Genomic DNA, 13173 nt, shown 5'->3' with positions numbered 1-13173 from the left:
GTTATTTGTTTTATTGATTCCTTTATACGGTCGGCTGACCCGAGCCTGGGCCTGGGATCCCAGGCAGCACACTAATACTATTAAGAACAAGAAGAAGTTATGTTAGAAATGATTTCTACTTGTACTAATCGTGAAAAAACGGGGTAAAACCTTACATGCTTAGTTCTTTAAAACATTACTTGAATGCAATTGGTCTGCGCGGTGCCTGATGGGAGTCTGAAATGTGTTTAAAGTCTTCACTCTCACGAATGATACCCAAGATTAACCCCATACTAGATGTGAACATCAAAACGAATTACTTGGTTGGTATTAGAGACATAAAGAGGAATGTAACAATTCAGTTACACCCATATAATAAGAGCCTTTTGATTTATCTATTTATATAAGTATGTTTCTCAGTTATTTGTTATTTGTTGTTTGTTAATTGTCCAATGTTCGTTTTTTTAAATTTAGATGCAGACTTCTCAGTTAGTTAGGTCAAGATCCTACAGGGAAATTGCTACATTTGTCATCTAGAAAGAAAAGAAAGGCCGATGAGTAGCAATCTATACAATGTTATTTCCCATAAATACATTGTTTTGCAACACTATATATATTGATGAGGGGAATCCCGAATATATATTATATTATGTTTTACGCAATGATAATCATATCAAAAGGTCACCGAGGTTGCAGTTACGCCGCTAAGCGAGAGAACGTAGGTAACTCTATTATTATCTAACCTAGTTATAGTTGCAGCTAAACAACTTGAACAATTTCGCTACATCATAATGTTCAATTTTAGAGGAGCTTGTGGCTTAATATACAACAGCCGCGCGGATCGATCTCCTAGGTTAAGCTACGCTTTACTAGGTAGTTTTTTGGATGGCTGAGCATCTTTTACATAATGTATGGAGTACCAACGTATTTTGAAAGGCACGTTAAATTGCGGGTCCCCGGCTGTCATTATCAAAGATCCTTGATAGTCGTTAACAGTAGTCAAAAGCTTGAAAGTCTGACGACCAGTCTTACTAAAGAATATCGTGTTATGACCCAGATAACTGGACTGTGGAAGTGCAATAGGCAGTCGTTACTTGTTTAACACTGGTATCCATCTAGTGAAACTGAAAGCCGACTCCGACATAGTTAGAAGAAAGGCTAGGCTGATACATAATGTACGATTTTGTAAATCCATTTAAAACTAATAATTGCAGGGCGGTGAGGGCTGTTGTGTATCACTCTTGCCAATCGGTAGATAGTCCATTGAAATGTTACAATTTGAGGGCCGAATATTGCATTTCTTAGAGGACGCAGTTTTATTTTTGGAACATATAGGGGGGGTCAGTAGAAGCTTAACTTGAAGTTTGTGGGGTCGCCACTCTTGTCCCCCTGCCGCCACCTTGGAAAAGGGCGTCAAAATTTAAGTCTATATAAAAAAAACTGCACTTTTTTGTTGAATTGTTAATTAACTTCTTCAATTGTTCATTTAGGGTAAAAAGGTATTAAACACATTTGTAGGCAAAATAAATTGCTACAATTTATGCCTTTTCAATTTTATTGTAAGACGCATAGTTTCCCAGATATAGCAAAAAAAGTGTTTCTACCCCCTTTTCCAAGATGGCGGCCGGGCGATCCCAGAAACTTCAAGTTAAGCTTCTATTGACCCCCTCCCCCCTACATGTTCCAAAAATAAAATTGCGTCCTCTAAGAATTGTAAAACTCATGTAGGTAACATTTCAATGGACTAAGAACAATCTACCGAGTCCTCTGCACTGGGTCTCCGGGTCTAATTTCCTGTCACACTATATATCAGACTTTATTAGCTATCCGACACTTAACAATAACCTGTAAATATCGCCCATATTATAAAAAATTGTTGTATTATTGTTTTGTCAACAGCTTTATTGTGCTAATATAGTTATGTTAGTTTGCATAGCCTTTAACCTAAATTCGTATAAATGTTATTGTAAAAACGATTTAAATGCCAATACATTTTTATGTAAACGATAAGGTCTCTGCATTTACAACAAATTGTAGTGTTATTTTTCGAAATATAGGCGATAAAGTGCCTTACAGACAAGCGTTTTTAACGCTGCGATAACGCGGCGTAGACGCTGTGAGTTGTTTACTCAAACTCACGCTAGCATTTAGTTATCTTAAAACTTAGTAGAGAACCCTCGCATGCAAGGTTATACAAAACAGAGAATTTAGAACATCATTGACTCGCAAGCTTATGCAGTTGAAAGTGCCCTGTCTTATATAACTACTTTATGTTGAAAATACACAGACTATTACAGCTACAATCCAGATAAATTGTGCATACCAAGGCCTTCCACTATAAAGTAGTTTAAGTACATATTTTTATCTATACTATAATATTATAAAGCTGAAGAGTTTGTTTGTTTGTTTGATTGTTTGTTTGTTTGTTTGTTTGTTTGAACGCGCTAATCTCGGGAACTACTGGTCCGATTTGAAAAATTCTTTCAGTGTTAGATATCCCATTTATCGAGGAAGGCTATAGGCTATATAACATCACGCTACGGTCATTAGGAGCGGAGTAGCAACGAAAAATGTTACAAAAAAGGGGAAAATTTTGACCCATTCTCTTCAGTGACGCAGGCGAAGTTGCGCGCGTCAGCTAGTTAACATATAAAACTACTAATTTTATCAATCAGTCGTCCAATAATTAGGACAGGTTTATTTGGAGATGGTGATGTACCCATGTTCCCATGTAAATTTATTGTTATAGCGGCAACATGAATATTAAGGTCAAGGAAAAAGCCTTTTCGCATTTATAGTATGTATGTATGAACTTGTAATAAAATCTTTTTGGCTTCAAGAATCACAAATGAGTACACGGGTGAATAGTTCTTTCAGTAAGCTCGTGAGGTAACCAAATATCGAGCTTTTTTGTGTAGAGAAAAGATTTTACCTACGGTTTATCAGATACAGCCTGGTGACTAACGGAGAGACAGACAGACAGCGGAGGCTTAGTAATAGGGTTCCGTTTTTACCCTTTAGGTATGAAACCCTAAAATGTGGTTCAATGCAAATGTATGACAAGTGGGAAATTACACGGACAATACGTTTTAAGATAACAAAGTTCAAGAGTTGTTGTTTAATCAGTATCAAATATACTATATATTACATTGAGTTGTTTAAGTCCGCAGTGTTCTGCGAGATTCATGTTTGTCAACATGTTGCCCATCACGCTTTGTGCCCTTGTTCTCTTTGCCGTAACTGGTAAGTGTTTATACTTATAAAAAAGCTTGTTAAACTGTGTTATACTTTTTGGATTAAAGATGACTTATATTGAACTAGCTTTTACCCGCGACTTCGTCCGCCACCTGAATTTTTGTCCTTTCTCGGGTATCAAAATTTCTCCATACCAAATTTCATGCCATTCGGTTCAGTAGTTTAGGCGTTATTAAGTAACAGACAGACAGACAGAGTTACTTTCGCATTTATAATATCAAAGTATGGACAAAGAGAGTCTGTATTTAAACCTGATTTTAACTATTATCTCCATGAAATTTCGTTGATATCGGTTCAGTACATTTGCTGAGAAAGCATTACAGGCAGACCGACTTTCGCTTTTCTCGAATAAGTTCCTGTACAAATATGCTTAAAAAAATTATAACGACATTGAATATTGCCTGAAGGGCTTTTGATCTGTGTCCACCACGCTAATTAAGTGCTGATGAGGACTTTGTGTTTATTCAAAAGATTTTATAGTATCTTCAAGCATTATATCGCATTGTTTTTTTAAACTATCTAAACAAGTACCTACCAAATATTTCTAATTCCCATGAATAATTTCGAAAATACATTGGTTTGTAGCCTAGATTTTTTAAATCTTGTTAGTATTAAAAACATTCATGTAAACAATACTAAGATTTAACGATATCGACTTTAATATAAAGGTATAACATTCAATATTTTAATTATTTTTTATTATATTAAATGACTTATTCGTAAACATTTTATTTTCAGGCATACAAGGCAGATATGTGTCCGAGCCGTCTATAAATGGCCAAATAGAAACAAACAAAATTATTTCAACGTTTGAAGATGCGCTGGCTAAATGTCAGGCTGATGGTAAATATTTTTATTCATAATTTTCGCTTTCACAATATTTTAAGAATTTAAACTGATCGCTATCCTGTTTCTAGGCAAGCGTCTCTCTCGGATATACATTTACTCCATATAATCTATACACCTAATCGAATTGTGTTCAGTGATATTAACTTAATAAGTTATTAGATGCCAGTAACTGACCGGCAAACGTTGTATTTCCATATGAATTTAAAAAAAAATTAGGTGTGGGCAACGCCTATTACTTAGGGATATGAAAAATAGATAGTAGCCGATTCTCAGGCTTACTGAATTTGCATATAAAATTTGGTAAAAATCGGTAGGGCCGTTTTTGAGGAGAAAGGTAACTAACATTGTGACACGAGCTATTTATAATAAGATCAGATTATCTCAATCCTCGCATTACCTATTTAAAATGATGTTGCAAATTATTACCAAATAACAAGAATCGTTGTCTTTGCAGACCTAATACTCTAAGTTATTGTAATAACTGATTGGTTTGTCCTTAACAGGTGCAGTGCTAGCGGCTCCAGTTACCGATCAACTAAGAAATGCGATGATGACGCTAATCACTGTGAACAATCACTCAACGCCTTACTTCATTAACGCAAAGCTTCTACACTCTCCCTCACTACAATTCATGACTTCAGAAGGTTAGTACTTATGTCCGTGTTGATTAAAATGATGACATCGTAAGGTGTCAACTCACGTAACTGAATCGTTGTACTTACTTGTATTGTAACGTTTCAGGTGTTTCACTAGACGACATGAGTGTGAGTGACATGATCGAGGAGTTAGATCCTCGTGATGGTGAGTGTTTGGCCATGGACAGTCGTACCATACGAGTGGTGTCGTGTTCTGTGCCGCTGCCGTACATGTGTTACAAGAAGAACGATGAAATTATACCTACGACCACGGAACAGGAATATACCGATACTACCGAAGTGGATACGACAGAATGTGGCACCACAGATGAAGGTAACTAGATAATAATATATTAGGTCGGGGAAAAAGTCTTTTCGCATTATAGTATGTATGAACTTGTAATAAAATCTCCTGAGCTTCAAGAATCACAAATGAGTACACGGTTCATTAGGTTTCTTTCAGTGAGCTCGTGAGGTACCCAAATATCGAGCTTTTTTGTGCAGAGAAAAGATTTTATCACAAATTCATACATACATACTGCGAAAATACTTATTCCCCGATCTTACATTTGAAAATATGATCGTTGTTAAAAGCTAGTCGCTTCTTTAAATTTTCTAGTCTTTATACCACAAAGTTATTTAATCTTAGCGCTTACATACACTTCAAAGACATTGTTAAACGCCTGGTAGAAGTTACGTTGTATTTAGCACATCGATTAAGTATTGCATTATAGAATTGCTGCCACCGTTCTGGAAACAGCAATGTAGAGAAGTAGGTACTAATCTGGCCACTTCCCATCCTCTTTTTGATTTTCTCATTTTTTTCTTGGCAAATTGCTCATATCCACATTTAGTTTTAGCATAGTTTAAATATTTTTTATTTAATATACATTGTGATTGTTGGGCAAAGTTCTCCCCAAAAATCTTCTACCGCTTTCTGAAACTTTTGAGCAACAATGGGACAGTACCGGTTAATAAAAAAAGTACATTGTAAATATACTTTCAATAATTGTATAAAATGTTTTAAATCTCAGAATACAAGCTAGTTACATCCACGGGAAGTTGCTACAAGTACCACGGTGACAAGAAGAATTGGGACGAAGCCGAAGCGTCGTGCGAAGCAGAAGGAGGGTACCTGGCTATCTTGAACAATAAGGAAGAAGTGCAGGCTATAGGCGCTCTGGACTTCCCTACATACACTTACGGAATATTCATTGGACTTCGCGACAAAAATGAGGACAACCATTGGACCAGTGTCCATGGTAAGATTTCTACACATTTTCTGTTGCCCAATTCTTTCCAGTCGGTATTGTCGAGTATCGAGAGTTTGACATTTGAAATGCACTGCCGAAATACTTCTTACGGAGCTTGGTAGAGGCTCTAAACAAATTTTAGAGTAAAATTTCTCGATATAATATATCACTATTTTGGATAGTAATAACATGAAATAAACGCTACCTACGAATGAGACCCATCGTGGGAGAGCTTTATTCTAGCATTTTTGAGCTAAAGCATACAATTTTTAAATAAAGATTCCTTGAAATTGAGAGCCTAACGTCAGAGGGGCGATTTCCTACTATTACCGAAAACCAGGTAGCTATTGAAAAATGCCGCATATTTTATTTGTCAGCAATTCCAGCGAGCGCCGTTGAAACTATTTTTGCATTTAAATATCAAATTCCCGATTCGATATTTCTGCCTGTAAAAAGTTGAATGACTGAAACATTTTCTTAAAAAAACTAAATTTATGCTGGTAAATTAAAGACTCCTTGGTGGACTATCTAAGGAATTTTAGGCATGATATTTAAACAAATATAAACATAAGTCACTATGTATATTTTTAGCTTTGACAAATCAAATTACTTTAGGTGCCATTTGGTTTTTATCGTCAAGTTTGACATTTTTGACTATTACATTTCTAAGAACGTTTTGAAATCTGTGCAATTCTATTTTTAAATCGTCATGTAATAAAAATTGTAAGTGTGTATTATACTTTTGAAAAAGGTGGTATTAACATACTTCATTGTTTGTTCCAGGTGACAATTTCAATGATATATTCCACGAGTGGCATATCGGTCATGTGGAGCAGACGACCTTTTACTGTGCGACGCTTACCGACAATGGAAGGATAGACCACTACTACTGCAATATCCCAAGACCCTACCTTTGTGAAAAGACGGCTAGGAGATGAAAAGTCAGCTAGAAGATGAAATATGGGCTAGATGATAAGTCGCCTACATTTTAGTACTAAGTAAAAACCCTTTTGAGAATATTCTTTCATACAAATAAAGTTTTTTTCTCATATTTGTAAATTTTTTTAAACGTAAGATATATGTGATCTGATAAATAAATAGTAATTAATATCTACACGGTGTTATGTACTTTTTTAAAGGTCATTTATTTATTTTTTATTTACATTTTTTTAGTTTCGAAGATGATTTTTACATAATCGATTAGACCATATAATTATTATAAATTATCGTTTTGTTTAAAATGGCAGTGATAATAGAGATCAAAATAAGATGTAGGCTGCTTTGTTTTGAAAACCTACCTTATATGTTTTAAACAAATTTTAATGTTGACATCAACTGACTTGTTAACTGGTTTCAGTAGTAGGTATACAACACAATACATATGTATTATTTTAGAAACGTACATTTTTTTTTCTTACCCATTACTATCTCACTTTTGGGCAAGGGTCTTCTCCCAATCGAGGGAGGAGTTAGGTACTAAGCCCAGATAGAATTTTTTTTTTGCTTTTAAGTAAATATAACAACATATTTTTGAATTAAAGTCTATTTATTGATACAAATATTTTTTAATTGCCATCATCTTGCTATCGGTCTTTTACTGAATAATTAGAAGCCTATTACTGTAGCATAGGTAGTCACGAAACCAAGATGTTCCCTCGTTACTAATATTCCTCTATCTGACGCCACCTGAATCATCTGCAATAGATGGACACAGGCCAATGATGATGATGATGATGATGATTACTGTAGCTACTGCTGGGCAAGGATTTCAGAACAAATTATTGTTAAAAGTAAAGTAATAAGACATTTTGATAAATAGGAAGGTTACATACATATGTACATACATAAATACTTACGTTCGTAGTTTTACACTATTTTCCCATAGGGGTAGACAGAGACGAAACCAAGAAACGAATTTGCAACGATCCGTACAAGTAAGATGGTAAGCTTAATGACAGATGAATGTCGTATTTGTCACAATACAGTCGATGAGGCGCCTTACCGACTAGCGTAGACGCAGCTTTAAATGTCAGACGCACACTAGTCTACACTGCTGTAATAAATCGCACTACACATAATACTAAATTGCGAAACAGGTTTTAAACGCCGTAAGGATTTGAAGCACTGTAAGGTTATAGTTCGTCCTCCCGCGACCTAGACCGATGTACGAGTAAGTCAGGTATCGTAACCTATAAAATCGCGTTTTAAGACTCCTTGAGTAATATAAAATTATATAAACATTTCAATTGAAACCTTGTTTATATTTAAGTTAGTTAAAAAAATCTGATAATTTGCATTTTAACATTCGCGGGTGAAGATATGTAAATTTTTCGCCTTTTCTGTAGTCCATTATACAATCATCGTAGACTTCCGAAAGTCAGTGCATAATATGTATATTATAAATAAGTTTATGCTAATTTCGATAACAAAGTTCAAAGGTTGTTGATTAATCAGTTTCTTATGTAGTATGTAGTATATTAATACTTTGGTCCGTTTGCAGTCTCAGTGTTCAGGCTCTAGAATATTCGGCAACATGTTGCCTAAAGCGGTTTGTTTTCTCGTGCTTCTGGCCGTTACTGGTGAGTGTTTTAATTTATATTTATAGAAGACTAGCTTTTACCCGCGACTTCGTCCACCACACGATTTTTTTTCATAGGAATGCGTCATTTTCCCAGTGTAAAAAGTAGCCTATGTCCTTTGTAAGGTATCAAAATATCTCCATACCAAATTTCATGTAAATTGATTCAGTAGTTTAAGCGTGATTGAGTAACAGACAGACAGACGGACAGTAACTTTCACATTTATAATATTAGAATGGATAATAGAGGTACTCATTTAAGTAAAAAGTTTATAAAATTCAACCATTACTGATCTACTTCCAGATACGGGTACTCTGGGTCTACTGTTATTAGCTTAGCTATGTTCGTTTTCCTTACTACATAATTGGCGTTTAGTCTAGATCGCTGATTGCTGGAAGCTCGACCTTGCATGATCAATTATTGTATCAACCATATTATAAATCTTTTGGCGATAAAAAGAGTGGCCGTGAGTTTCTTGCTAGCTGTTCTCGTAAGGCTCTACCCCCTTTCCGAGCTATGGTTGATTCAGTAATCGTAACGTCTATCATAAGTGTCAACATTTGACCAAAATGAATAAATGACTTGATATTGACTTAGACAGATATATATTTTTTTTAAATATTAAAGCTGTTTATATATTTTTATTTTATTTACAGGTATATTTGGCAGATACTTATATGAGCCGTCTATACGTGGGACAGTAGAGACAAGCAAAATAGTCTCTACATATGAAAATGCGCTGGCTAAATGTCGCAGTGATGGTAAATATGTTACAGAAATAGGATTAATACTTAATGATTATAAGTAAGACTGTAATAAAGGCAGAGTCATTTAATAAACAGAGACTTAACGATTTAACTTTTAAACTGTCGCTACTTGTACACATAATATTATAATGTAACGAACGGGTCTTAATCGCGATTGAAAATTTAAGGTTAGAATACATCGACCGTGGTCACGAGCTGACTGATGTGGCTGCTAAGCGTCGTCTCCTTGCGGCGCGAGTTTCGACGTTTTCTGAAGTTTGGTGAACATATAAGGTATTCTAACCTTTAATTTTCAATCGCGATTAAGATCCGTTACATTATAATATTATGTAAACAGAGACTTCTCAATGGCTTCTACTTTTCTATGTATTTTTAATTGTTTATGTCTGTACGTTAAAGGTGCTGTCTTTGCGGCTCCTGTTGACCAACAACTCCGAGATGAGATAGTGTCACTCATCAGTGTTAATAACAACTCACTGCTTTACTTCATTAACGCAAAGCTTGTACCTAATATACACTCTGACAAACCGCAATTTGTGTCTTCAGAAGGTTAGTATATCACTATGTCAACTCACGTAACTGAATCGTTCTATTTAAATAAATATCATTGGACAACTCACACATAGTCACTTGATTCCAAACTAAGCAGAGCTTGTATTATAGTAACCAAATAACTGATTAACATAGTTATATACTTCTAAATATATACTTATATAGATAAATTGACAACCAGGCTCAGAACAAATACTCGTGCTCATCACACAAAGATTTGTCCCGGGTAGGATTCAAACCGCCACACGCGGCGCTACGGTTGTTGCGACGAGTTGACCGCTCAAACCACTGCGTCAAACGTGCACTTACTTGTATTGTTATGTTTCAGGTGTTTCACTAGACGACATGAGTGTGAGTGGCATGTTTGAGAAATTAGATACTCATGATGGTGAGTGTTTGGCCACAGATGGTCGGACTATACGAGTGGTGTCGTGTTCTGAGCCGCTGCGGTTCATGTGCTACAGAGATGATACAGTTACTTCTACTACGGAATTTTATGAAAGCACTACTGAGCTTGAAATATTGTATTGTGGCACTGATGATGAAGGTAACTACGAATATATTTTGAAACATAATTCTGCCCCCGATAGTTGGAAAGACGAATCTAATAAGAAGTAGAAAGTGAGAAAAAAATATATTCAAAAGCGCTTTGTTTCGCTAAACTAAAACTGTAGCGGAGTGTAATATAGAAAAATAAAAAAATATGAACAGTTGTCTTTTTTGCTGATTGCCGCAATATACTCGTATATAGGTAAAAATATGAACAGTTGTGTCTTTTTTGCTGATTGCCGCAATATATTCGTCATTACTCGTATATACTTATATAGGTAACTTAATTTTGGAAAAAAGTAAGTTGCGTCTTTTCAACTATCGTCTTTTCAGCTCCATTGTTTACTAAATATTCAAATTGACAGACTACAAGCTAGTTCCTTCCATGCGGAGCTGCTACAAGTACCATTCCGACAGGAGAGGCTGGAACAATGCGAAGAAGAAGTGCGAAGACGAAGGAGGGTACCTACTCATCTTAAATAACGAGGCCGAGTTACAAGCCATAGTGGCCTTGAAGTACCCTCCATACTGGGACTATGGAATATTCATTGGAATTCGTGATTTTACCGGGAATAACAACTGGACAAGCGTTCACGGTTAGATTCTTATTAGTTTTGTCTAATGACTTCTGTCTTAATGTCTGTTCTATGTAAATGCCTAGAAAATTGGCAGGTGTGTGCCCAGTAGCGAAAGGTTGCTCAGATACTCAAATAAACTGATTGAAATACTGTATTGGAACCAGTCGTAAAGAACTCTATTTTATTAATGAGTATATTATTTATTGGAGCAATGAGAATGTAAGATAAAGAACTTGTCTGCAGTAAAAATATGGAAAAGGAAATAAAAACCAAAGATTTTCTACTAATGATATCTTGTTGTTGTCTGTGTTGCCGAGTCATCGACCTTTTTCTGAACAATTCAACGCCAATGTCAACGTCATTAAAATCTGTAGTTTTTGAGAACGTTTGATAGTAAATAACAAACTTAAATAAATAGCGTAAATTGTTTTTTTTTCCAGGTGATAAGTTGGAGGATATATATCATAAGTGGCATTCAGGTCACAATATATATTCTGAATTTTATTGCGGCACGCTCAATGGCGCATGGGAGCTGGATCACTACTACTGCAATCTTCCAAGACCTTTCATCTGTGAAAAGGATGCTTTAGTAGATTAGATTGACATTTCAGGAAAATTGTTTCATGCAAATATATTATGTTTTTGTGAATTGCATTTCGTTTGTTACTCTATTTTGTAAATAAGTGTACAGACAAAACTTCAGTTGCCTTCGCTCGGGTCTATAGAATAAATAAATAAATATCTAATTTAGTTATAGCGTAAAGTATATTAATGTAAAGTATAACTCTAAGGTTGATACCTTATCATGTAGCGCGATTCTTACCACCAGTAACGGGATTCGACTATCTATCTAGAAATTTAATATGAAAACCTGATCACGCCTCTAACGGGTGCCGTAAGAACTATTTTTGCAGAACATTTTATACTTCAAACTCTCAACGATAGATAGTATCGACTGCAAAGAATTGTGCTACTGAAAAAATGGTCAGAATATTGAAAGTGGCCGTTAACGTGTTTGTAATCAATCCGTTGCTTATTATTACCTACCTTTGATAGGAGTGAGTCAGTGTGTTTCGAGCACATTTGCTGCGCATGCGCCTATCTGTTGCACGCTATAATTAATTTATATTAAAACAAAAAAAAACTTCTCCGTATCCGTTGAGTGACGTGTCCTGTGCAGTCATTACATTTTTAAGTATCAATGTGATAAAGATGAATGAATAAAACCTCTCTTGATACGGGTAGAACGATGGGCTAACATTGCCACTGGGTGGATGCCACAAGATGGTCGGCGGCGAAGAGAAAGGCCCAAACGGAGATGACGGGATGACCTGGATGCATTTCTGGGCTGGACGCAACAATAGACAGAGGGGACTGGAGATGCAAGGGAGAAGCCTTTGCTCAGCAGTGGGACATAGATATAGGCTAATAAAAAAATAAAAAAATACCCGAAGAATTCCCGTACTAAGAACTAATGTCAACACAAACAACATTTATTTCAATATCGTTAAATGTATAATTTCTCGATAGTTAAGGTGGTCCCACTAGTAGTGCGATCAACCCATCCGAAACAAATATTTTCTGTGATCAGAATGAGTGTATGTACTGAATCTGGATGTAATTTTGTTTATACGACATAATATATATACGTATGCTACTTGTTATTGAATGAGATTACCTTATGTCCAAATATGATACAAATTTTTATTTTCTTTTACATAATTAGCTTTTACAGCTACATGTTTAGTTTATTGTTGTCAAATGAAATCGGTTGAAAAAAACATTAAATACCTATCACCCTTTACCACTTGTGTGAGTGATAAGCGAATCTATACTAATATTATAAAGCTGAAGAGTTTGTTTGTTTGAACGCGCTAATCTCAGAAACTACTAGTACAATATATACTGCTGAACTGAAACTACGAATGTACGAGATGCTATTATAATTTTCTTAGGCGCACAATAAGTAACCTAAACAAGAAAATAACATCTAGATTATTATATTTTGACTGTTTCTAAGGACCAGTAAATTAAAAGGGGTAATCAACAGAACCACTTTTGCTTTTTAATATCGTAATTTAAAAGTTTTTAATATCGCTCGTTTATGATGAATAGCAAAACTGCGAGGGAAATCATACAGTACGGACTAGTTGGGACTGACACATCGGGTCATTAAT

At 35.3% G+C, this 13173-nt stretch overlaps 2 protein-coding genes across 3 annotated transcripts; both read left to right on the top strand.

Moving 5' to 3' along the window:
• Window positions 1-3113: 3113 nt before the first annotated feature.
• LOC142983948 (macrophage mannose receptor 1-like) lies at window positions 3114-7022 on the top strand. The gene is made up of 6 exons (XM_076131166.1): window positions 3114-3222; window positions 3973-4077; window positions 4587-4727; window positions 4825-5052; window positions 5753-5980; window positions 6755-7022. The coding sequence occupies exons 1-6, from the start codon at window positions 3165-3167 to the stop codon at window positions 6907-6909; spliced, it is 915 nt and encodes a 304-aa protein (XP_075987281.1). The 5' UTR covers window positions 3114-3164; the 3' UTR covers window positions 6910-7022.
• A 977-nt stretch (window positions 7023-7999) lies between these two features.
• LOC142983963 (uncharacterized) lies at window positions 8000-11650 on the top strand. Of its 2 annotated transcripts, none has more exons than XM_076131189.1 (7): window positions 8000-8141; window positions 8472-8550; window positions 9207-9311; window positions 9717-9866; window positions 10198-10416; window positions 10784-11014; window positions 11437-11650. In XM_076131189.1, the coding sequence occupies exons 2-7, from the start codon at window positions 8505-8507 to the stop codon at window positions 11592-11594; spliced, it is 909 nt and encodes a 302-aa protein (XP_075987304.1). In that variant the 5' UTR covers window positions 8000-8141; window positions 8472-8504; the 3' UTR covers window positions 11595-11650. The 2 variants fall into 2 exon arrangements, with proteins under 2 accessions (XP_075987304.1, XP_075987303.1); XM_076131188.1 differs by having other exon boundaries at window positions 8010-8150.
• Window positions 11651-13173: the final 1523 nt, after the last annotated feature.

This window comes from Anticarsia gemmatalis, chromosome 25 (assembly GCF_050436995.1).
Source record: "Anticarsia gemmatalis isolate Benzon Research Colony breed Stoneville strain chromosome 25, ilAntGemm2 primary, whole genome shotgun sequence".
Taxonomy (NCBI): Eukaryota; Metazoa; Arthropoda; class Insecta; order Lepidoptera; family Erebidae; genus Anticarsia; species Anticarsia gemmatalis.
This window is presented reverse-complemented; position numbering and strand designations above follow the sequence as displayed.

Bases quoted from the DNA above. Each gene is read 5' to 3' on its own strand.
- LOC142983948 (XM_076131166.1), top strand. From the start codon at position 3,165: ATGTTTGTCAACATGTTGCCCATCACGCTTTGTGCCCTTGTTCTCTTT. The intron at 4,728-4,824 runs GTTAGTACTTAT...GTAACGTTTCAG, and splicing joins ACAATTCATGACTTCAGAAG to GTGTTTCACTAGACGACATG. The intron at 5,981-6,754 runs GTAAGATTTCTA...TGTTTGTTCCAG, and splicing joins CCATTGGACCAGTGTCCATG to GTGACAATTTCAATGATATA.
- LOC142983963 (XM_076131189.1), top strand. From the start codon at position 8,505: ATGTTGCCTAAAGCGGTTTGTTTTCTCGTGCTTCTGGCCGTTACTG. The intron at 9,312-9,716 runs GTAAATATGTTA...TGTACGTTAAAG, and splicing joins GGCTAAATGTCGCAGTGATG to GTGCTGTCTTTGCGGCTCCT. The intron at 10,417-10,783 runs GTAACTACGAAT...TCAAATTGACAG, and splicing joins TTGTGGCACTGATGATGAAG to ACTACAAGCTAGTTCCTTCC.